Source organism: Pyrus communis, chromosome 15, assembly GCF_963583255.1.
Source record: "Pyrus communis chromosome 15, drPyrComm1.1, whole genome shotgun sequence".
NCBI classification, from domain to species: domain Eukaryota; kingdom Viridiplantae; phylum Streptophyta; class Magnoliopsida; order Rosales; family Rosaceae; genus Pyrus; species Pyrus communis.
Window position 1 is genome coordinate 16,074,842 of NC_084817.1, and position 23,975 is coordinate 16,098,816.

Sequence of the window (23,975 nt, forward strand, 5' to 3'; positions counted from 1 at the left end):
GAGCAAACGCGCCTGTTGTGGGAGTGGTAAGGAAAATGGAGGTTTGTTGAGTGTGGATATTTTACCCGCCAAATAAAATGTGGCCTTTTGGAGTCAAAACCTACCCATGTCTGGGGCTATTTGGGGTTATTAATACCCACCTTTGTCGTCTTTTTCATTTTGCCGTAAGTTGCCACTTAGTAATATAGTTTAATGTGATATTCTTCTTTACTTGAGGTTTGAGATTCAAATTTCGTGTATAACTAATTCAATACTAAATTAAATTATTCACCCATTTTACTGTAAAGTATATTGTCATACTAAAATAATAATAATAATAATTTTGCCATAAGTTTTTTAAATTATTCTATATTTTTTAATTACTAATGATATTATTATTTCACTATTTATTGACAATTTATAGCATACGCAATCAATTTCTTGTTAATCATTACTGAAAGCTTGATAAGTCACATAAAAAATTAGGACATTTTGGTACCATCTGAATTAGTAAAACCAAATCTAATTCTAAGCTAAATGCTATTTTTTAGGTTTTATTCCCTCCTCCCAAACCCAACCCATGTTAAATGTGTGGACTAAAAGCTAAAAACTAAAAGCCAAAAGCCAAATTCTCCCTAGGATTTAGCCCAGAAAATGGTGTGGACATCACCAGCGGGACCCCACCCACATGGACATGTTTCCCATAATTTATCAAATTCAACAACTGAGATCGAATATAATCAAATCTAACGATAAAAAAAAATATAACGGCCCAAATTTAAATCCATCGGCAAAAATAATTAAAAAAATTATTTAACTCAAAATTCATCCAAATTTAGTTATTTTTCAATATTTATCGGAATTTAAATATTTTTAGGTTAAAATATTCATAAAATTAAATTATGATAGTGTACATAATTTTTTTTTTAAATTACTTTAAAAGAAAAAATTAGCCTAAATTTATTCTTTAATAATTTCAGACTAAAAAATTTAGGCCAGAAGGATTGGAGTAGAAAAGCTGTTTCTGGGCTAAAATCTAAATTTTCTAGGCTAAAAATTTTAGGTTTTAGCCTAAGGGTTGGAGATGGTCTAAGTATGTGCACAATTTCCATCCAGACTTTTTATTTTAGCAATATACCACCCAAACTTTAAATTTGGTGCAAATCTACAACCTGCATCCAAGTTTTTGTTAAATAATTTTAAGAGCGCCCACAGTTCTTTTTTATAAAATTCCTATATTCTCCTTGTATTAGAAAATCTATAAAAATTTAAAATTTAAAAAAAAAAAAAAAGCTAAAATGATCATGAAGTGCTAGCAACATTTGCATTAACTTTTGCATTTGGACCTTTTCGCTCCTTCAAATGACACTTGCCTAATGCTGCCATTATTTCAGTGGAGAAAGAGAGAGAGTGGGAGAGGACTGGGGAGGGACTGGGTTGGGCAGGGATAGTTATGGTTAGGTTGGGTATTGTTTTATGTGTGAATAAAATGATACGTATAGTTTTAAGGAGTGAATTAGTTTAAATGCTGCTAGCATTCCTATCACATTCCGACCTGGGGCGAATCATTTTCCAGACCTACTCTACCACCGTAGCATAATATTGTCCGCTTTGAGCTTACCATTCCCTCACGGTTTTGTTTTTGAGAACTCACGAGCAACTTCCCAGTGGGTCACCCATCATGGGATTGCTCTAGCCCCCTTCTCGCTTAACTTCGGAGTTCCTACGGAACCCAAAGCCAGTGAACTCCCAAAAAGTCTCATGCTAGGTAGGGATGGAAATATACATATAAGGATCACTCCCTAGGCGATGTGGGATCTTACAATCCACCTCTCTTAAGGCCCCGACGTCCTCGCCGGCACACCACGGTCAGGGTTAGGCTCTGATACCAATTGTCACATCCCCGCCCGGGGCAGATCATTTCCCCGGCCCACTCCACCACCGTAGCATAATATTGTCCGCTTTGGGCTTACAATTCCCTCACGGTTTTGTTTTTGGGAACTCACGAACAACTTCCCAGTGGGTCACCCAGCATGGGATTGTTCTAGCCCCCTTCTCGCTTAACTTCGGAGTTCCTACGGAACCCGAAGCCAGTGAGCTCCCAAAAGACCTCGTGCTAGGTAGGGATGAGAATATACATATAAGGATCACTCCCCTGGGCGATGTGAGATCTTACAACTCCCCTTTCAAAATTCCCCATAGGTAATTTCATGGTGGTAAACAAATTGTGGAGGAAGAGTCTAAGGGTTGGGAGTTGGTGTGGGGATTTAATTTCTTAATTTGTTATTGAATTTTTTCAGCTTTTAAATTTTCTTTTCTTCTAACCAATATAGATCAAATTTACTAAATCATCCTCATATTAGTTCATGTGCTTGGTATCATGACAAGTTAACGACAAAATGGATATTAACTGACCTAGGTGGTAGATTCCTACCAAATATAAAGTTTGGATGGTATATTGCCGAAATAAAAAGTCTAGCTGATAATTGCGCACACAACTACAAGAAAGATAACTTAAGTTTAACTTATGATAATTGCGTGCACAACTACAAAACAATTTGAGTTTAACTTGCAAAAAATTTTAACATGACGAACAAAATGCACTACTAGATGTAGAGCTGATTTCAACAGCTTGATTGATCCATTATGTTCCAAATTAATTGATGTAGTTAGATTGTTTTTTTGTTATTATTATTATAAGATGTCATTGCCAATGTAGTTGGTTTCATGTTTTTGTCTTCTCATATATATTTAGATTTTAATAAATTTTGAACAATATATTAATATCATAAACAATTTTTTCAACATTTAGTTTTAGTTTGGAAAAAAAAAACATTAGTTTTAGTTTACAATTACTTCTATTATAAACCTATTAGCCAATTAAAATGGTCAAAACCCAGGCGAATAAAATGAAGGGGCGTTCTATTCACATATCATTTTTTACTTTTAATACATTCCTTATTAATTTTTATCATTTGAAATTCTTTAATTCATCTGATCCGATAGGATAAAATTAAAAAAATATATATGTGTGAAGTAAAAAGAAGTGTGTAAATATCATATTCTAAAATGAAAAATGAAAAAAAGAAAAGGAAATAAATAAATAAATGGAAAAACATATATTTTCACCCTGATCTCTTAGAGCAGTTCCACCGGGGAACCTTTAGGCTGGCACCCAGCGAAATTATTGGTCAGGCACCCAACCAATCCACTCCAGCCGAGCAGATAAGTTGGCACCCAGCCCAAGCTGGTCTATAGGCCGGCTTAGAATGTGCTGAGCCCTTGCCCTGCCTACATGACGCCAGGCGATATTGTCACGCCTCCCTCTACCCGAATTTGATTCCCTGGGTGTGGAGCACCTCTTTGGCAAGCTCCGGCGAGGAGACAACGAAGAAGCAGGGAGTTCAGAAAGAAGAAGAAGAAGCAGGGAATCTAGAGAGAAGACGAAGAAGGGAAGAAGAAGAAGGGCAGCGGCGCCAGCAATGTGATTCTCGACCCCGAGCTCAACAGCAGCGGCGGCACTGGCGGCGTCGAGGCCGAGTCCCAGAAGCTCCCTTCCTCCAAGTACAAAGGCGTGGTCCCGCAACCCAACGGATGCTGGGGTGCCCAGATTTACGAGAAGCACCAGCGCGTCTGGCTAGGTACCTTCAACAAAGAGGACGAGGCCGCCAAGGCCTATGACATTGCTGCACAACGCTTTCGTGGCCGCGACGCCATCACCAACTTTAAGCCCTCATCTGTCGAAAAACTATGCTTGACCGCACAGTTGGAAAATCAGGGAAGAAAGTGGGAAAAGTGGGAAGAAGAAGAAGTCAGAAATTTAAAATTAAATTATTATTTTATAATAAAAATAATAATATTTTAATAAAATGGACTAGGTTATTTTTTTTTAAGGGTGAAGATATTTGGCCTATGACCTATTACTGTTCATTATGATATATTTCTGTTTACTTGAGTGGATAAATGTGCTTGGTTGGTGGTGCAAAGTGAGTGGAACTGTTCTTAAGCCAACCCCACAAATCTCTCGTCATCCCCAAACCCCCAATTCATACCATACCACAACACCGTCTGTTCCTCCATCCCGCCATCCCGCCATCATCAGTCTCACTCTCGCACTCTCCCTCCTCGCCATTCGCACGCGCACTCGCCTTTCCTTCTCCTCCAATCCCCCGTTCAACTCACACAGGTTTCTATCTCACGCTTTCCATTTTTTCCCTCCAACTGAGAAATTGGGAGAAGGGTTTTGATGAAATCACATTGGGTTTTTAAATGAAATTTTTTTTTTCCTTTCAGTTACTTGCTGTGCACATAATATAGGTTGTATTGAATTGAATATTTATTTTAAGTGGGAACATTGTTGCCCTGATGATTGCGCATTCGGATTCGCGGTTTTTTGTTCTGCATTTGAACGTGGTTGTAGGTTTTGTATTGAATTTTTGGTCAAGTAAATTTAGAGTTGTAGTATGTGCATTTGCTGATCATGTTTCTTGGTGTGAAATTTTTGTGTCTTTCTCTAACAATCTCATGGATTACGCAGTTACTTGGCAGAAAAGAGGTTGCATAAAATGGAGCATCAAATCGTCAACCAGAGTTCTTCGAATGAGGTATGAGTGTGTGTGTGTGTGTTTTTTATGATTGTATCAATGTTAAGAAATGTGAAATTTGCTTGGTTAGTCACCCATTTGTTTCTTCATTGTCCGGTAGCTTTACGCCTATGTTGGAAACTATTTAGGGAGTTAGGATCAGTTGACCCTAGTGTGATTCACTTCGTATTCCTCCTCCTACATATACACACAGTGTACACTACCTTCCTCTCATCGTCCTCCTCCTCGCTGTCTAACCAATTTCTGCAACTTTTTTCTCTATTTGTTTTTGTATATTTCTGAAGATTGATTTTTATTTTATTTAATTGGTTTTTTTGTTGTTGTGTAAATGTTGATTAATAAATGGAAAAATGAAGGCAGGGATTGTGTGTATCGGTGTAGTGCCAGAATCAGTGCACTCTGATCCGAAAGAGTTCCCTGCAACATGAAATCCAAAGGGGAAGGTGGGCAGTTGTACTTCATCCACCTGTTGAAATTTCAACTATTATCTTCCCCATATTCCATTGTTTTATTTCTGCCATTTTCTGGGTCATTTGGTTCGAATGAAACAGTTTCATCTTTGAGGACAAAGATGCTAGATGCAGGGAGGATATGTGGGATAAAGTTCGACTATGCTCTTCTCATTGGGCTTCGGTTACTAAAGAATTTAAAGACGTGTCTTTCTCTTGTATTTTGTTTGATTGGAAGGCATCAGTTATCTAATTCTGTGCTGCTCTCTTCCTTTCCCCATTGTATATCTTTTTCTTCTGATATTAAAATGATATCGTTTCTATTAAAAAAAAAAAAATAGTAAGGGAAATTGAAACATTTCTAATAATTTTTTTTTTTCACCAGGAATACAGCTCTGCTGGGGGCAGTGGTGCTTGCTCAGAACGTGTGATCGACTTCACTGGTGAATTCACAACAAATGAGGTTTGTCCTATTTAAATTTTGGCTTGTGACTTATGATTGAGAAGTTGGATTAGAGATAATGTATATTTGCACTGTGTAGATTTTTAAGAGTAGAGACGAATTGGTGGAGTGGGCTCGCGAGCGAGGACATAGTATTGGTTTGGTGATTATTATCAAGAACTCGGATACAGGAGGGGTTGGTAGTAAGAAACCCCGAATAAAATTGGGCTGTGAAAGGGGTGGCATTTACAAAAGGAGGATTGATGAGAGTGTCCAGAAGAAAAGGCGTAAAAGGAGTGGTACAAAAAAGTGTGGATGCCCATTTCTACTGAAGGGTGTAAGCTTGGGTGATGACGATGAGTGGAAATTGGAGGTTATATGTGGAGTTCACAACCACCATGCTGAAAAGAGCAATGCGAGGAGGTTATCTGAAGAGGAGAAAGCAGTGTTGGTAGATATGTCCAAGAGTTCAGCCAAACCCAAAGACATATTACGCACTATTCAAAAGAATGATGGACTCAACATCAATGAAACAATGAAAACAATTTATAATGTCAGACAACGGTTGAAGTTGAAAGAGAATGCTGTGAGATCACAGATGCATGTATTGCTAAATAAGTTATCCGATCACAAATATATTGAGTGGCATAGGAGCTCAGATGACAATAGTGTGGTGAAAGATCTGTTTTGGACTCACCCTGCTAGTGTAGATGTCTTACGTGCATTCCCCCATGTCCTAATCATGGATTGCATAAGTGAGACGTATTATTTTCCCCTTTTAGAGATCATAGGGGTGACTTGTACTAATATAACCTTTTCAGCTGCATTTGCTTACCTTGATGCTAAGAATGAAGACAATTACATATGGGCTTTGAGTAGATTGAGGGCTGTGTTGGATGAACATTGTCTTCCTACAGTTATTGTCATGGACAAAGACTTGCCTCTCATGAGTGCCGTCCATAGTATTTTTCCAAGTGCCCGACATTTGTTGTGTAAATTACATATCAGCAAACATGTGTTGGCAAAGTGTAAGGACATGTTTGAGGGTAAAGATCAGTTGGATAAGTTCATGATGAGTTGGAATATGTTGGTGTTATCGGAGACAGGGCACGAGTATGAAAGCCGTCTGCGCGAGCTTGATTATTATTTTGGTAGATATCCACATGCACTTGAATATGTGAAGAACACTTGGTTAAACGAGTATAAAGAGAGGTTTGTGTCTGTATGGACAGATACATGTATGCATTATGGCCACGCGACGTCAAATAGGTAAATTTGTTAAGCTTATTTGTTTTCGTATGGAAGTCATTATATACTACTAACTATTTTGTATGGCAGGGTGGAAGGCGCAAGTGCAAAACTGAAAAAACTACTTGGCAACAGCCGAGGTAGTTTTGAAATGTCTTGGGAAAGGATTCACTCCTTGTTAGAGTTGCAACATGAAGACATCAAGGTATCACTTGAGAAGTGTTTGGCCGTCGTCCAACACAATTTCATGCATGATGAATTGAAGGAGTTGCGAGGTTTTGTATCCACATTTGCTTTGAGCACAATTGTTTGTGAGTCGAAGAAAGCCAATTTGGTGGGGGTGGATTATTTGTCATGTGGTTGCACCATTCGACGCACACATGGATTGCCCTGTGTGCATGAGATTGCAAAGTATAGACAAACTCGTCGCCCCATTCCTCTTTATTGTGTTGATCCTTATTGGAAGAAATTGGATTTGTTGTACTCCCCAAAGTTTAGTGACCACGCAACTCACGTAATTACAAAAATGTATAGGATCTTAAAGCGGTGGATGGATAGCGATGAGGATGGCAGGGTAGATATTAGTACAAAGTTGGAGGAGATTCTGAATATGGACTCAATTACCAAGACTACCGAGCAGCCAAGTAGAATTGGCACTACCACTCATTGCAATCTTTCTACCTTTGAGTTGGCCTTGTCCTGTCAAGTAAGTCATTCACCAGCTGACAGGGTTGCCGCAGTCACTACCACTTCCCACTCAGAGAAAACAACGAGGCATCCACCCAAGATGAAGGTATGTATGAACATCATTGACTTTTATTCACTATGTAGTGATGTAAGGTATTTTGTCGATACTTGAAAGTTGAAACTAGTATATTTATGAATATTGCTGTGCAGGCGCTCAGGATGTCTCCTCTCACTTCTTCTACGCTGAAAGAGCAGTTTCCTACTGCTTTGAAGCCATATATTTCCTCCATTAGGGATTTTACAGGTGATGGTAATTGTGGTTATCGAGTTATAGCTGGATTGATGGGTTTTGGTGATGATTCTTGGAGCAAGGTACGCAGAGAATTGTTGAATGAGTTGTGTTCTCATCAAACACAATATGAGAACCTTTTCGGTAGACATGATAGGGTTGACGAGCTTATGCATGCACTCTCATTCTTTGAGGATTCCCCACCATATGATAGGTGCTTGACCATGCCTGATATGGGACACATTATCGCATCATGCTATAATGTAGTTGTGATCTATTTATCCATGTCATTATGTCTCACATTTTTGCCAACGAGGACTGTGGCATTGCCCTTGTTAGAGCGCCGACATATTGCCATTGGTTCAGTCAGTGACGACCACTTTGTTCAGGTATTGTACTTGGCTTGAATACCTTAATTACCATATATGCTTTGATGTGCTTCGTGGAGGTGATTGCCCATTCCTAACAGTTGGTGTGTCATGTTCTCCATAGGTTTATATGTTTCCAGGGCATCCAATGCCACCTGTTTCGGAATGTTGGCACCGAGTTTGCCTACCAGGTACTGATGGTTGGCAAATCCCATACGCTGAACGTATTCTACGATTTAGACAGACTTTTGGTTCGGATGTAGCTACTCAAGAGATGCAGTCGCTCAATAACTGTTGACATGATCTGATCGATATTCTTTTTGGTCAGCGGTTGACACTCAATTTTTCATTGGTTGCTAATACGTAGTTACAACACTCTGTGAATAGTTATAAGATTGTACAGTGTTCAAGTTTTTCCTTTTTCCGAGCCTGTGCTTGTGCATTTTTTTCTTTTTCTTTACAAAGCAGGGTAACATTTCCCTTTGTTTTGCCCTTCATTCAAGAAGTTTTTATTGGCATGCAAATGGATGTTTACCCCCCTCCCCTCTCCCCAACCCAAACAAATATTATCTATCATCTTTTTAACCTTTTGTTTCCACTGATCTGAACCGGTTTAAAGTGATCTGTTTAATTTTTGGGAGCTGCTATTGGCATTCAAAAAAATTAATTAATGTCAACTAGAGACCATGGTTATCAAACGTTCTCTTAATATGCTTTTTTGTTCTAGATTATAGTGGTTTAAGACGCCCCTTGTAACACCCCATACCAAATATTGTTAATATGTTAATTATAATATTTGGAGATAGTGATAAACTGATATTACTGCATATTAAGCCTATGATCGAAATTGGCTAACTCGAGACCAAAGTGATGTATTATGCAAATCTCATAGACCATTTTGGCTTAAAAGCTTTTAAAGGTGTACATGGACCAAAATGCTCTTAAATGTTTCTTGATAATTATGAGTTGGTAACATTATTCGATATACTTCTCGGGAGGTCGGATGTATTTGCAGAATTGGAAAATAAAGTTATACTATATTTGTGCAAGGCCATGAGTTAATTGTTGGAAACGCTAGTTTTTAATTCTGTAGGGGGTGCCAGGAAATGAGGTGGCAAGACGCTAGTAGTTAGTATTTAATGTAAGAAAATAGATTTATACATCCATCAAATAAACGGATTCATAGAGGTCTGACATTGTAATAAATTCATAAATTTATCTATGGAAGTATAATGTTTTAAAGATGAGGTAATGTTTTAAAATTGAGGTATAATATTGTCATGTCACTCAAATTTGAGAATGTAAAATGATTTTTTTTTTTTTTAAAATATCATAATAATTTTTAGAGTAAATTACATTTTCATACCTCAGGTTTGGGCCCTATTTCAATTCTTTACAATATCTTTAAAACATTTCACTTTCATACCTTAAGTACTATTTTATTTCAAAATAATACATCCGTTACATTTTCCATCCATGGATCCGTTAAGTGTTGATTTGGCTGCCAAATGTGTGCCACGTGGCAAAAAAAATCATTAAAATTTTTGTTTTTTAAAACCTGAATTTTCTCAAAAAAATAAAAACCATTATCCCTTCCCCCCAGCGACCCACATCCCCGAAGAACCCAAAAACATGAAGAAGAAGAAGAAGAGGGAGGAAAAAAAACCCAAACCCATTTCCCCACCTGTAAGAAGAAGAGGGAAAAAAATAAAAATAAATGCAACACCACAACCCCCCCCCCCCCCCAACACCAGTCGCAACAAGAGGAAGAGGAGGAGGAAGAGGAGGAGGAAGGAGGAAGAAAAGAAAAAAAAAAAAATCGCAACCTAGTTCGTCCCCCAACCCCCCCCCACCCCCCGCCCGCACGTCGGCGACCCAGCAACCAACCTCCCCTCCTCCCAGCGACCCCCCCTAGAGACCAACCTCCCCTCCCCGCTAGGGACCCCGCGACCCACCTCCCTTGCATAGATATACCTAATCTCGGGTGGTTTTGTGGTAGATTCATCTTGGGGAGTTTGAGATGGGGATGAGTTTGGGATGGATTTGTGGTAGATCCACCTAATCTCGGGTGGGATTTTTGAGGGTGGGTGATGGGGGATGGAAGAGAGGGGTGGTTTGGGTGGGATTTTGGCGTGGGTGATGATGGATGGGAGAAGGGGATAGGTTTTTTTTTTTTTTTTTTTTTTTTTTTTTTTTTTTTTTTAATTCAAGTTTTAAAAAAAAATTTTAATTTTTTTTGCCACGTGGCGCACATTTGGCAGCCACGTGGCATATATGTGGCAGCCACGTCAGCACTTAACGTATACATGGATGGAAAATGTAACGGATGTATTATTTTGAAATAAAATAGTACTTAAGGTATGAAAGTGAAATGTTTTGAATATGTTGTAAGGAATTGAAATAGGCTATAAACCTGAGATATGAAAATGTAATTTACCCTATTTTTTAATATCATTTCATACACATGCAATTTCAACAGAGATAAGTGGGCTCAAATCACATCACTTCCACCTCTAAAAAGTCCATGGGCAATAGGCAATTTAATCCCTAAGTAAACATTAACTATCTAAGTGCATCTCTACTTCTAAGCTGAATAGCCAGACTATTGGAATAAAAATATTATTATTTTTTTATAATATAATAACAGACAATTTTATTTTTAATTTTGATTAATGATAAAAGATTGGTTGAAAATATTGAAATGTGGTGTAAACTAGATGCTTACAAATATATATATATATATATATATATATATATATATAAATTATTTATCGTTTTCTATATTTTTACTAGCCGATGAGCACATACTTTGTGTGCGTAAACAATTTCATTTCATTTATTTTTTATTTTTTATTAAGGAGTGATTAGTTTTTAAAATTTTAAAAAGAGTATGAAAATTTGATGGTGAGACAATTTCTCTTAATAAGTACATATTTTATCTTAATATTACATAATTACTATTTTGTCCTCCTTATGTAAATATTGTGTATCAAAAGTGAGAATAAAATGGCAAAAATAGGGATATGATTGTCATTTTTTCAAAAGATTTAAATTACTACTTTGCTTTGCCCTCTTTATGTAAATATTGTGTATAAAAAGTGAGGGCAAAATAGGAAAAAGGGTAAAGATACAAAATTACTATTTTGCCCTCATGATGTAAGTATTGTGTATCAAAATTGAGGTCAAAATTGGAAAAAAGTGGCAAAAAGTTGACAAGCTCTTAATAATAGTACTAACATTTGCCTACACACTTTGTGTGTATGAACACATTTTTTTAGAAAAATGAGAAGAAAAGAAGAAGAGAGAGAGAGAGAGAACCTGGGGGGAGTGAGAGGTTTTTGTTTTGATTTTTTTTTTTAAATATTAGAGATATTTTAACATTATCTGTAGGTGAGGCTTCAATAAAAAACAGTAAAATTTGGATCTATGAAATTACATTATTACCCATCATTTTTTTGTGTTATAGAAGACTAAGTTGTATTTTCACCGTTTTTTGGTTGGCAACGAGGGTTTCATTAATTAATAGATATAGATAAGTTTTGCATTTTTAATTAATTTTTTATAATTTTTAATTATGACTGATGTCATCCTTATGTCATATGGCTTAGGGGCTAGCCAATCGATTTTTGCTTGGATGAGCAATTGGGCTTAGGGTGGGAAAACAGGCCCTGGACTCGTGGGGCGGGGACTAGCGGTTTAGGACTGGATCGGGATGGTTCCATGTATTTTAGCCGAACTCGATATTAAATTATTGTCCATTGTGCGACTTAGCAGAACTTCTTCCTCTAGTATAAAAATATCAATGTTAAAAAAAAAAAAAAAAAAAAAAAAGGCCGGGTCTTTTATCATTTTCACTTTCTCCGTTACTCAATCTCTCTCTTAAACTGAATCTCCACAGCTCAGTCCTCCCTCTCGAATTTCGATAGCTGAGCTCCCTCCCTCAACTCCTCTGAAGTCGACTCCGACCACCACCACCAGCTCCTCCCAACTCCGACCACCACCTGACGGTCAATCTCACTAAAGGTATTCAATTTTAGGGATTAGGATTGAAAAATAAATTAGGGTTTTGTAGATGTAGGGTTCTTGATTTGCTGCTTGTGTATGAGTTTGGAATTTGGTTTGCTGCTAGTGTATGTATGAATTTCGAATATTTAGATTTTGTTCTATTGCTGACGTTCAACTCAGCAGGCGTCGACTCGTACGCTCTGTGGTTCCGGAAATGGAGTTGGCGAACAAGGTGGTGAGCGCTGCCACGAGAGCGGTGAGCAACAACACGGTGATAAACGTGGCCCTGGTGGGTGCGTTCGTTGCACTAAGCGTAAGGTCGGTGAAGCAGCAAAACGACATCGAATCGCTGGAGGCGGAGAAGGCGTCGCTCATCAAGTCGAACAAGGCGGCGAAGCAGACCTTGTGGGACTGGAAGCAGCAGCTCTTCGCGGATGCCGCCTCCACCGACTCCGCCCTGGTTCCGCTTTCCAGGCTCAAAGCCATCTACGGCGAAGCCCCAGTCTCACAAATTGGTAATTTCACTCACTCTCACTCTCACTTACTTTGATTTTGCGTTTGTTTCTAGGGGTTAGAAAATTTAGGGTTTGATAATTGGGAAACTGACCGAAAGGCAGATTTGCCAAATCTCAATTTATGAAATGATCATAATCAAATAACAACGATGCATCGATCAAATATTGATGACATTGTAGTATCGATAAAATCCCCAAAAGTGATCATTTTCGCAATTGAGATTTGTATTTTCAACATTTCAGTCAATTTCTGTTGATTATTTGTGGGTATGTTCTGATTTATCGAGTAATATTGCTTTAGGTGAGGTTGTGAAGGAGGAATCAAAATCTGCTGCCCCCAAATTTGTGGTCTGATGAGGTTTGAGTTTTTTACAATTTTGGGACATTTGGGTTTCTGATTAAATGTGTCAATGTTCATAGATTTTTCTCAATCTTAGAGGCTTAGATGGATTGTAGACCAAAAAGTGAGAGAGTCGGATGAACTGATTCTGAATTTTTAAGTTGTAGTTGAAAGGGCTGTTTGGTTTTGCAAATTACAATGCTACAATGCACAAGAAACTCAATATTTTCTTTCGATTCCAAGCAATTGCAGCCTAGTCAAATGTCTTGCTTTCATTTGATGATTGAGAATTTGGACCGCTTGTGTTCAAGTGTCGTGCCATGGAACTGTCGGTAACTTTCTTGTTTTTGCAAATTGCAATGCACAAGAAACTCAATGTTTTCTTTCGTTTCCAAGCAATTGCAGCTGAGTTAAATGTCATGCTCTCATTTGATGATTGAGATTTTGGACCGCTTGTGTTCAAGTGTGGTGCCATGGAACTGTGAGTAACTTTCTCTTGCCGGACTTACGCTACCAACAAATGTTTATGTTGATGTCTAACAATTTAGGGGATGAATGTGGTGTTTTCATGAGAAGATGAAGGGGCTAAATTCAAGTTTGCAACCCAGCTGATCACATTGTTTTGTTATTTTGTACTCACTTGATCAATATTTTCTTCATTATTTAGGGGAAATTTTAAGAATCAAGCTTCTGTGGTGTGTAATTAGAGATGCGAAAGACACCTGCATTCACATTTTGGCCTAAACTTGCTCCCCAAGTACTTTGTTATTGTTTTAGTTCGTCTTACTAATCCTATTAACAACTTATTACTTGTTGCAAAGTGAGATTGTGAACAAGCATCTAACGTTCGGCCACATTTAGTTGTTAAGATTGGATTATATTGGATAACTTGCCAGATCAAGATAGGTTGAAGTAGTGGTATTCTTCTTGTATGTGAGAGGTCTTTAGTTCCGAATCTCGGATATGGAGAGTTCGCAACCACTTTATTCTCTTATAGTTATTCCAGTGTGTATATATATTTTGTTGTATAAAATAATTAGATAGATTGGTCTCAAAAGGAAATTTATCTTTGAAAGGCATCGTTTGGTATTGTTTTTTTTTTTTTTTTTTTTTTTTTTTTTAGTTTTTGTGTTTCACAAAAATTGATTCACTTTAAAGTTAAGTAATAAAAAAGTGTTTGATGAAAATAAAATACACTGCTCATTTAAAAACAATGACCTCTATGCAACAGCTTTTAAAAGTAGCTTGTAGATTGCTTTTGAAAATTGTTTTAATAAGAGAGCTGTTCGACCCACTCCACAACCATATTTTCCCGACCAATTTTTAGTGAAAAATTTAATGGCACATTTGACCTTGTGTAATATGACTTATAAAGCCCTAATAAAATTATCCTAGTCTGTTTTTTATAGCCAAAAGAAAAATAATAATTAGAGAAGACGAAGAGAACGCATGGCTTTCTTCAAATTGGAAGAAAAGTTGGAATAAAAATAAGAAGAAAAGGGAGGAGCCCAACCATCCGTTTCAGAAAACACACTTTCCTCTTAATCGGTTTTTTATCAAAATTTCAAAATTTTGTTTTCGAACTTCTGTTTCGAATTCAAATGTCGCTATTGAGATTTGTTAGGGGAAAGATTTTCGGAAATCCAGCAAATTCTTCGTCGACATCAATGACGAATGAGATGAGGAGGAAGATTGAGATTATTTTTTGCATAGTCTTGGGCGTTGTGAGGTGAACATTGTCGCATGCGTCAAGGGAGGCTGTCAACAAGCAGATGGTGCTCAAGGGCGAATTCACGATGAACGGTAAATGGGGTGCCGTCAAATTCTCAAGTCTATTATGAATTGGAAGGTCATGTTTGGTCGACCTGAGACGAACAAGATCGAACATCGGCTTGTGAGATTGGGCTTAACGTTGGATGCTCAGGTTTTTTGGTTTGAAAAACCTTCCGATGTAATTTCTAGCTTTCTACTTTAAGATAGTATTACTATTTAATTTAGAGATGTGGGACCTCCTTTTTCCTTTCTTCCGGATTGAAATTTCTGCAAGATTTTTATCGAGGCACATTATTAGCTCCCTATCCTCTTTGATTGTACGTTTTCTTTCTTATCTAATGAATATTGTACTTCATTTCAAATTCTAACTTTAAACTTTTGGAAGATAGTTAAATTGATTTGAGGACAATTTAGGAATATTGGTGAGTGAAAAAAGAGTGTTCTAATTTTTTTTATGAGGGGTGAGAATATAAGATGGAGTGTAGGGTTGCGGGGTGGGTTTAATAGCTGTTAAGTGGAGTTGAGTATAATGAATATTTCTAATTTCTGTAATACACTCGTTGGTTTTAAAAAATAACATTGTTTAACCTTCTACACTCATTTCATCTCTTGGAGAGTAAAGTGACAACCACCACTTAGCACTACAAACACTAACCTTACACCATTACTGCCAGTACCACCATCATTGTTGCTACAATCACCACCACCACCACCATAATGATAATTGCCACCACTATTGTTGTCGCCTTCACCGCCATCATAACCACAGCCGCCACTATTGTTACCACGACTACAACTACCACTACTGTCGATGCCGTTACCCCTACCACCATTGTTACCTTTACACCCCAACCACCACACTCCACTATAGGTACCACCACACTCCACTATAGGTACCACCATTATATCCCCACTTTTGTCATTGCCATCACCGTTGCCACCATCATCACTAGTGCCCCCGCCACCACCACCATTGCCATCTCCACCACCCCCACTATAATGTCCCTTTTTATCATTATATACATTTATATCATTTTACATATAAATTTCTCAAAGCTTTTATACTGTTTTTCAGACCATCTTTAAAATGCAGTTTATCAAAAGCTAAACTTCTTTTTTTATTTTTTTATATTTTTAATAAAGTTCAAAAGCAATTAAAAAAAAACGCAGTAATTTCAAACTGGCGATAAGTGTTATCCCAACATAATTTTAGTATTGGAAGGGAAACGTAACCAAATGCATAAAATTTGACACCAAATGCTCACAAGTTGATAAAAAGCAAACCATATATATTTGGCAACATGTGGTTCATAATTCGATACAAACATTTGCTGTTTATTAGGAACATGGTAAATACTATATCGGAAGTTGTGGAAGGTAAATAGAGTGACTAGTCAGCAAAATGGTAGGTCACTCACTTAAATATGTAACAGCATTTTCTAGCATGGATTTGAATCTCATTCGGATTCAAATTATGGGGATCTTAGGGATCCTCACATCTTAGTCATTCATCGTGCATTGTGCGGTCATAAATCATTTGATTTTCTATATTTAAAATTAAACACAAATAATACCTAACGAAAACTGGCCGCACGATGTACAATGAACGATTAGGATATGGAAATTCCTAGAATCCCCACAAAGTGGATCCAGAGAGGATCCTCTTCCATCTAGCATATTGGTGTATTTATGATATTTATAACATAGATACATTGTACGATGATGGTCAGAATAAGGCTGAAATGCCTTTGTAAATCTTTTAGGTTTCCAAAACAATGGATTGCTATGGCAAAGCCACTAACTGATTTTTTTTTTTTTAAAAAAAAAAAAGATAAAAAAAAGAAAAAGAAAAGATACATAGTATGATTAAATATTACTAAAATTATGAATCGAACATATAAAAGCTACCTACACAATGTTTCACTTGAAATAGATTGTGTCACTGTTTTGACCAAAATCACCTATTATGATGTTTTTTTATTTATAATTATTGTTTTTGTGTTGATCACTTGAGTATTATGTTCGGAATTAAACTTTCTTCCCAAAACCTAACATTTCTGAAAAAATTGGAGTGAGAGTGGTGGCGCCACCCTTCTACCCATTTTCACGCAGCAGCTTGATCCCTGTGCCACCACCCAATCCGACACCCACATCTCCTGCACTTAGGGGTGGACATAAAAACTGTGGAACAACCAAACCGAATAGGACTGAGACAAAATAAATCGGAAAATTTGTGTTAACAAAAAAAAGTCAACGTAAGTTCAAGAACCGAACTGAAATATTTAGATCGGCTCCAGTTCCAGTTTTTATGTTGGCAGAACCGCTCAGAATAGAACCAAAACATGATTATAAATAATTAATTAAATTTAATAGTTGTATGCATGTGTCATTAAATGAGTGATAAAAACCAAATTGGTTTCACCTAGTCCGACTACACGGGAGCATTTCTCAATTAGGTTTTTTACTTTCACGGTTCACCTATTGAGATAAGGCACATATTTAAAAAAGATTAGATCAATTTCCCTCATAGATCTCCAAATTTGACATTCTGGTTTCAATTTCATATTTTTAGGTGAAATAATCTTAGATGTTGAGTTACTTCCTGCTTTTTTCTTTCCCTTTTTCCTGGGCCTTTGTTTTAATCTCTTGGTAAGTCCCTTTTGGACTTAAATTATGCATTTATGCTAACATTCTTATAGCACAGTAAATGTATTTTATGTGTGGATGTATATTTGTATTTTGAATCTATATATGTACATTTGAATTGTGTTTCTTTTTTTGTTACCTTGGAATCAAGGACATTTGCATTTTGCTTTAGTATCTAAAAATGATTTGTTTTGCCACTCAGTACTTCAGTTTAATGATATTCCTCTTTATTTGGAATCTTAGGTTCGAATCTTATGGATGACGAATTCGATACCAAATCAGGCCATCTATTGTGTGGCTTTGCCGAACTCTCTCACTTCTTAATATAAAAATATCAATGTACTAAAAAAATGATTTATTTTGTTTTAACTTTATATAACCATTTTAGAAGTCATATTTGAATTCAAGCAAGCAATAAAAAAAAAAAAAAAAAAAAAAAAAAAGGAAAACCAAGTTGAATTCCATTTTGATTTGATATTTAAATGATTATTATGTCCTGTAAACAGGTATTAACCAAGCCGAAATCGATGTAAATCGAATCGTATAGTTTTAATAATAAATTTAAAAAATTTCATTGAATCAAACCATTCAACACCCCCACATTCCTAGGAGGATCCTCGTCAGATTCTTTTTGTGAGGATTCTGAAGATTTTCTAATCATATCCATTCATCGTACATCATGCGATCATAAATTATTGTAAATTTTTTATTTAAAATTAAATATAAACAGTATCTGATCAAAATTAATCGCACAATATACAATGAACATATATGATTGAAGGATTTACGAGGATCCTCTCTTGACATTCGACCCAACACCTCCTATTCGACACAATTTCCCATATTCGATCCAACTCCAGTTTCTCTCCCGCCCACACCCACCATAGAGCGGCGCCACACCTCCGGAACTCAAAAACCCTAAAACCCTCAAAAGCTTCTCTTCCGTCGTATACCCTCAGACCACCATTAATCTACGAGCAGCCCCGTCGGCGAATGGGGTTGCTTCTCCGTCCTCCACTTGCACAGCGGCTTGGTCTGGCTGCCTTCAAGCAACCTCGTCTTTCTTCCGTACCTTGCTCCTTCCTCCAGGTATCTCTCTCTAGAAACCTGCTGTAGAATTTAAATTCCAAATGATTTAATTTGGATTTTGATTTTGTTGGTGTTTTATGCCCAGAGAGGAAGAAGACATTGGACAAATTGTGCCGGTAATTTTCGCATTGATTCGGTAGGAAATTTTAGAGCTTGTTATGTGTAGAAACATTGATGATGGTGTGTGTTGATGGCAGCTGAATGTGATGGACTGTTGGATTATGATGAGAATGACGATGCCAAAGCAAGGGAGAAAGATGCTGCATTGAGTTCGGCTCTCTCACGGCTTTCCGGTGATTTTTGCCGGGAGTCTATGATGTCAATGCAGCGGTTTTCTCGATCAAGACGTCCGCCTGTCATCTCCACTGGCTCCTTGAAGCTTGATCTAGCTCTTGGGATTGGAGGATTACCCAAGGTAATTAAATCATCGACTACTCATTACTTTTTGATGGACATTGCTATTACTTACCGTGTATGCCCTGTTGATGGTAGGACGAAAAGTGCTGGTAGTTACTAATAACTTAAAATAGGTGCATTGAATTCATTTGTATTTCAATTTTAGCTGCAAATCGAGGAAATAGTGTCAATTGTAAAACCCTAGTGAGAGATGTGCATTGCCATCTGCAGGGAAGAATCGTTGAAATTTACGGGCAAGAAGCATCTGGGAAGACCACGCTTGCACTTCACATCATCAAGGAGGCTCAAAAGCTTGGAGGTGTGTATCATCTCATTCTTTGTATTGGAAATGTCATTTTGCTCATCTTTGTTGAAACTCTGATCAGCTACTGTATATAGAGTAAATTATCTTATCTTGTTATTTTCCATTGTGTTTGTGTATATATAATATTATATAACTCAAAGAAAAAAAATTGCCCCCCAATACACGAAGGTACACACAGATGGAAGCTAGGAAGCTATCTTCTTATAGATGGAAAACTGAAATTTTTGTATGGTTGAACACGAGGCGAAATAGGAACTGATATCTAGTGATTTAGGCATGAGAGGGTAATAAAGTATAATTGGTGGACTGTGTTCTCAAGGTCCTAAAAGTTTCTACCCCTATGTTCCCTCCATAGACATGCAACCTATTCAATGAGTGATGGCCTTCAATTATATTGTTCTATATTGTATATTTCAAGTCTGTTATTATATTTGCTTAACTTGACTGTCCCTTTGTCAGGACTTTGTGCATTTCTTGATATAGAGAATGCCATGGAATGTTCACTTGCAGAATCTATGGGTATAAACACCAAAAACCTTCTCTTTTCGCGTCCCGATTCTGCTGAGAATATGCTATGTGCTGTTGACACTCTGACTAAAAGTGGTTCTTTGGATGTGATTGTGGTTGATAGTGTAAGTGATTGATACTCTGACTAAAGATACATCTACCTGTTTTTCAACACTAATCTTTATTTTATTGACCTTTAACGCCAATCTTTAAGTGCAGCAAATATTTCTACAGATATCCTGACATGTCTACACTTATATGTATGCTATCATTTCTGTTTGAAGAACCCTCTGTCATTTCTAAGTTATGCTATCAAGTCATACAGGAACGGTGACACTTTCAGACTGTTGTATTTTAAATTTCAGAATCTAAGAAAGTTACCTCTTATACAATTAGATAGACCTGGGAACCAAAATGCAGTGTGACTAACTAATGAAATATATAAACTGAGATCAGTTCAGTGTTGAATGAAACTCTTAGAGAGTTCATTATTGGACCTGTATTTCCTTTTCTTTGGTTAATTAATTTATGCTGCTGTGCTGTCATAGATGTAGATAATCACTATTAATCATTTTAAAGTCTTTTGAGGATATAAAAGCTATCAATTTAATATTTGGCATGTTTTGATATTTCAGGTCGCTGCCCTGGTCCCCCAGTGCGAACTTGATGCTGAAATTGATGGTGAATACCGAGATGCACAATCAAGAATCATAACCCAAGCATTACGAAAAATACATTCTTCATTATCCCATTCTCGTACCCTTATTGTTTTTATTAACCAGGTTATCACCACTGTACTTAAAAACATTATAACCTATTAATTGTCTGTTCAAAATTGCATCTTAAAAGCTGCAGAAGGAGAAATAATATTTACTATGTAACATTTCTTATGTATCCAGATTAGATCAAGTCCAAAGTCAGGGAAAGAATTTGGACCTACGGATGAGGTTACTTGTGGTGGAAATGCCTTGAAATTCTACGCGGCAGTGCGGTTGAGACTTAAAAGGATACAGTTGCTTCAGACTGAGGAAAAGGTAAATCCTTTATTAGTTTAATAATGACATGAAAAAAATTATTGATGTTATGCTGCGGCTGATGCTACTTAATGCTTCATGCTGTTTTGCTGTTGGTCTCTTTGGATGAGCCATATTGCTGTTGGGCAATATATTGGTCTTATTTGTTTTTTGTTTTTTGTTTTTGTTTATAATTTTATTATTATCATATCAAAAGTGAAAATATGGTCATATTTGTTAAGATTACCTAAAAGTTGTCCAAAAAACGACAGTTTCTTTGATGTTCTGAGCAGTGGGAGTACTCAATAAGAGTATCACCTGTTATTGTTTGGTAAATGAAACAATAACTAATTGAGTAGGAAAACTGACAGAAAGGTAAATATATTCTTAAAAGTTAAAGAGCTAAATCAAAGAACAATAAGTAGAATGGTATAGAACTGCAAAGAGAAAGCAATAGAATAAAAAATCGCTTCTGCAGTTGATGTATTTTTCCATGAATTTCGGTGGCTGCAATCTCTTGTCCTTGCCTGAAAACTGAGTGCTAAGAGAAGAGAGCGTGACGTCCTTGACAAGTGAATGTGCATTAGAGCCACTAGTAGTGCTTTTCGCTTCACAGTTATGTGAACTTATTAAACCACTATGTTTATTGTGGTGTTAGGTTGATCTAGTTAGAATATGGCAGTTCTCTTCTTTATCGATGTGAACTTATCAAAGTCCATATTGTTTTTAGGTTACAGGTCTTGGGATTTCTGTGCAAGTTGTGAAAAATAAATTAGCACCTGCAATGAAGAAGGCCGATCTGGGGATACAGTTTGGGAGAGGCTTAAGCTGTGAATCAGAGGTATTGCAGTTGGCTTGTGAACACGGGGTCATTGCCAAAGAAGGAAGCAACTACCTCATAGGGCAAAAGGTTTTTAGTAATGAACGTGCAGCTGAACAGTGTCTGGCAAAAAACGATGCGCTTTTTGATGAGGTAGTAACGATCTTAAGGAAAATACTGTTTGAAAGATAGAGTACCTAGACGACACTGACTGAACGAACATCTGTCAAATGTGAGGTGTAAAATGGTGGAGTGATCTAGTCCCGTGTCATGATGCTACCTGAAGGTTTGGGATGACATTCCGGTTTAGGATGCAGCTAGCATTTCTGTCAAAAATTTGACGGAGGCTAAGTGCGAGTTCCGAGTTAGAAAAAATGGAAGATTTCACCGTTATTCAACGCCTCAAGGTTATCGTATGTAAAATTGTCGGAGCTGTTCCGTGGTTTGTGTAGTAACAAATCCACGACACTGTCGACTTTCACTTGTATATAGAACCTTGATTACGAGTTATATTTATATCTCCCATGCCTTATGAGAAACGTGTCTCATATGATATCACACTTTGTATGTCTCGTAACAGAATTTTTGATAGAATTGTGATGGAATGACAACATTAATTTGCGACACCTATTTTCAGGTGTTACATTAATTGATTATCAATTTCAGGAATCATTTTGATACGGTGAGTCAATTTCAAGGATTATTTGTGATATAAACCCTTGAATTTTTATGTACTATTTTATTATAGATAGAATGGAAATTCGTAACAAAAGTGAGGGATATTGAAGAGTGGAGTAAGAATAGTGGGGAGAGATGTAGAGAAGGTACAAGGTAGAGAATGAAAACTTGAAAAAACCAAAGACTGTTCTATGTTGTTCACCTTCGAAATTTTGGTTTTATTCATTTGTTCCCGAGCCTAGTAGCATATGCTTATAACTAAGCAAGGCGCTTTAATAGTAAGGATACACAACCACATGGTATTATGTGCCAAGAATATGAGGACACGTGTTAATTCTTTTTTTCACATGTTTTTGCATCATTGGCACATGAGGCAGTCGTGACAGTGTACCTGTATCATGCAAACTACTTTTTGTTGCATGAGGTGGTTGAGTCTAGCTAGTCTTAAGCCTACGTGGCACTCTCAACCTATCATGGATATATAGGTAGTGAAAAAAAATTGAGACTTTACCATAAAATTAGTTGACAATATGAAAATTAGACGAATTACTTATAAGCACATGCAAGGTCCATTCTTGCTCATATATGGGATTCCTACTCTCAACAGTTAGCAAATAACAAATAATTTGAAATATGATTCCCATTCTCGTTTATTTTTTCTCGTCATCCGCCACTTTTCTTTGCCCCTCCTTTTTCCCATGGATTTACTTCATACGTCAAGCAACCAAAAGAAAAACTAAAATTAAAATGGTTATCAAACCATCCCTAAAAGTATGCCCTTAACTACCAAATGATTTTTCATTTTGAGAAAGCTAGACACGAAAGAAACTTATCTTTTCTTAGTAATTCATATTTTACCATTTAGTTGTAAGTTATCCAACCGAATGCATCAAGTGTGCCCAGTACAAATCGGGCATTCGTCTATTTTCTAATACGAAGATTAATATACCACGTGACACTATCCAACTACCATGCACAAAACAATTCTTTCTCACATGGTAGTTATATATGGAATCATCCTACCAAGGTGCGGTAGCCCCATATCCACTCTAGAAGGCAGACTGCGGCATGAGAACCTCCAATATATTTCCCATCTCGTGGTTCTTATCAAGAAACGTGTGGCGAGTTTTCAAGCCTAACACGTGGAGGATGACATGGAGCATGTGTGGGCTTCATACATAACAACTCGTTCTGATACTATGAAGAGAGTTGAGGTTCCAACATAAAACCAATTGGCAATATGAGGAGTAACCCAACTACTTGTAAGCACATGCAAAGTCTATCCTCTCGTCAATGTGAAATTCATTCTCAAAAAATCCATTACGGAGGCCAGCACCGGAGTGATCATTTGTAATGCAAAGGCCGGGGTATTTGATTGGTGGAAAGTTCAATTCAGTTTTCCGATCTTCGTCATGAGAAGTGGAAGCAGAAGCTGTTCGAGAAGCATTTCACCTGACTAAAGAACATGGAGTTAAAGGCGATAGTCATCGAGAGCGACTCCAAAGTTGTGATTGACGCCAAAGAGACTTTCCATTAGGGGTATTTATCCAGTCGTTGAGGAAATTTGGTGGCAATCTAGTTCTTTTTATCAAGGACAATATTGTAAATGAATTTAGGGTTTCGGATTTGTGCCATATTTATCCAGTCGTTGAGGAAATTTGGCAGCAATCTAGTTCATTTTATTAAGGGCAATATTGTAAATGAGTCCGTTAAACATAAGACTTCGAGATTATTATTATTTTTTTTTGGAGAAATTTTTAAGTTTATTTATTTATTTTGGTTATGTTAGTTTTGATTAGTTA

General features: G+C 36.9%; 3 protein-coding genes and 1 non-coding gene across 5 annotated transcripts; all 4 read left to right on the forward strand.

The window, feature by feature from the left end:
• Nucleotides 1–35: 35 nt before the first annotated feature.
• Nucleotides 36–8,590, forward strand: LOC137717098 (uncharacterized). The gene is made up of 10 exons (XM_068456408.1): nt 36–41; nt 3,416–3,790; nt 3,936–4,165; nt 4,517–4,583; nt 5,418–5,495; nt 5,575–6,743; nt 6,813–7,133; nt 7,257–7,515; nt 7,620–8,087; nt 8,191–8,590. Exons 1-10 carry the CDS (start codon nt 36–38, stop codon nt 8,362–8,364), a joined length of 3,147 nt encoding a protein of 1,048 aa, XP_068312509.1. The 3' UTR covers nt 8,365–8,590.
• Nucleotides 4,937–5,084, forward strand: LOC137718918 (small nucleolar RNA snoR135). The gene has a single exon (XR_011065996.1). It is a non-coding gene; the product is annotated as a small nucleolar RNA snoR135 (small nucleolar RNA).
• Nucleotides 8,591–11,903: 3,313 nt separating the features above from the next.
• LOC137718536 (uncharacterized) lies at nt 11,904–13,979 on the forward strand. Of its 2 annotated transcripts, none has more exons than XM_068458089.1 (3): nt 11,904–12,089; nt 12,252–12,586; nt 12,888–13,979. In XM_068458089.1, the coding sequence occupies exons 2-3, from the start codon at nt 12,286–12,288 to the stop codon at nt 12,938–12,940; spliced, it is 354 nt and encodes a 117-aa protein (XP_068314190.1). In that variant the 5' UTR covers nt 11,904–12,089; nt 12,252–12,285; the 3' UTR covers nt 12,941–13,979. The 2 variants fall into 2 exon arrangements, with proteins under 2 accessions (XP_068314190.1, XP_068314189.1); XM_068458088.1 differs by having other exon boundaries at nt 12,255–12,586; nt 12,888–13,978.
• A 4,174-nt stretch (nt 13,980–18,153) lies between these two features.
• Nucleotides 18,154–22,155, forward strand: LOC137718469 (DNA repair protein recA homolog 2, mitochondrial). The gene is made up of 8 exons (XM_068458025.1): nt 18,154–18,434; nt 18,520–18,550; nt 18,632–18,849; nt 19,062–19,149; nt 19,615–19,787; nt 20,298–20,444; nt 20,562–20,696; nt 21,406–22,155. Exons 1-8 carry the CDS (start codon nt 18,339–18,341, stop codon nt 21,685–21,687), a joined length of 1,170 nt encoding a protein of 389 aa, XP_068314126.1. The 5' UTR covers nt 18,154–18,338; the 3' UTR covers nt 21,688–22,155.
• The last annotated feature ends 1,820 nt before the right edge of the window (nt 22,156–23,975 follow it).

Coding starts and splice junctions, on each gene's coding strand:
- LOC137718469 (XM_068458025.1), top strand. CDS start 18,339: ATGGGGTTGCTTCTCCGTCCTCCACTTGCACAGCGGCTTGGTCTGGCT. Junction 18,435..18,519: donor TACCTTGCTCCTTCCTCCAG/GTATCTCTCTCT, acceptor TTTTATGCCCAG/AGAGGAAGAAGACATTGGAC. Junction 20,697..21,405: donor TGCTTCAGACTGAGGAAAAG/GTAAATCCTTTA, acceptor TATTGTTTTTAG/GTTACAGGTCTTGGGATTTC.
- LOC137717098 (XM_068456408.1), top strand. Junction 4,584..5,417: donor ACCAGAGTTCTTCGAATGAG/GTATGAGTGTGT, acceptor TTTTTTCACCAG/GAATACAGCTCTGCTGGGGG. Junction 6,744..6,812: donor GGCCACGCGACGTCAAATAG/GTAAATTTGTTA, acceptor TTTGTATGGCAG/GGTGGAAGGCGCAAGTGCAA.
- LOC137718536 (XM_068458089.1), top strand. CDS start 12,286: ATGGAGTTGGCGAACAAGGTGGTGAGCGCTGCCACGAGAGCGGTGAGC. Junction 12,587..12,887: donor AGCCCCAGTCTCACAAATTG/GTAATTTCACTC, acceptor ATATTGCTTTAG/GTGAGGTTGTGAAGGAGGAA.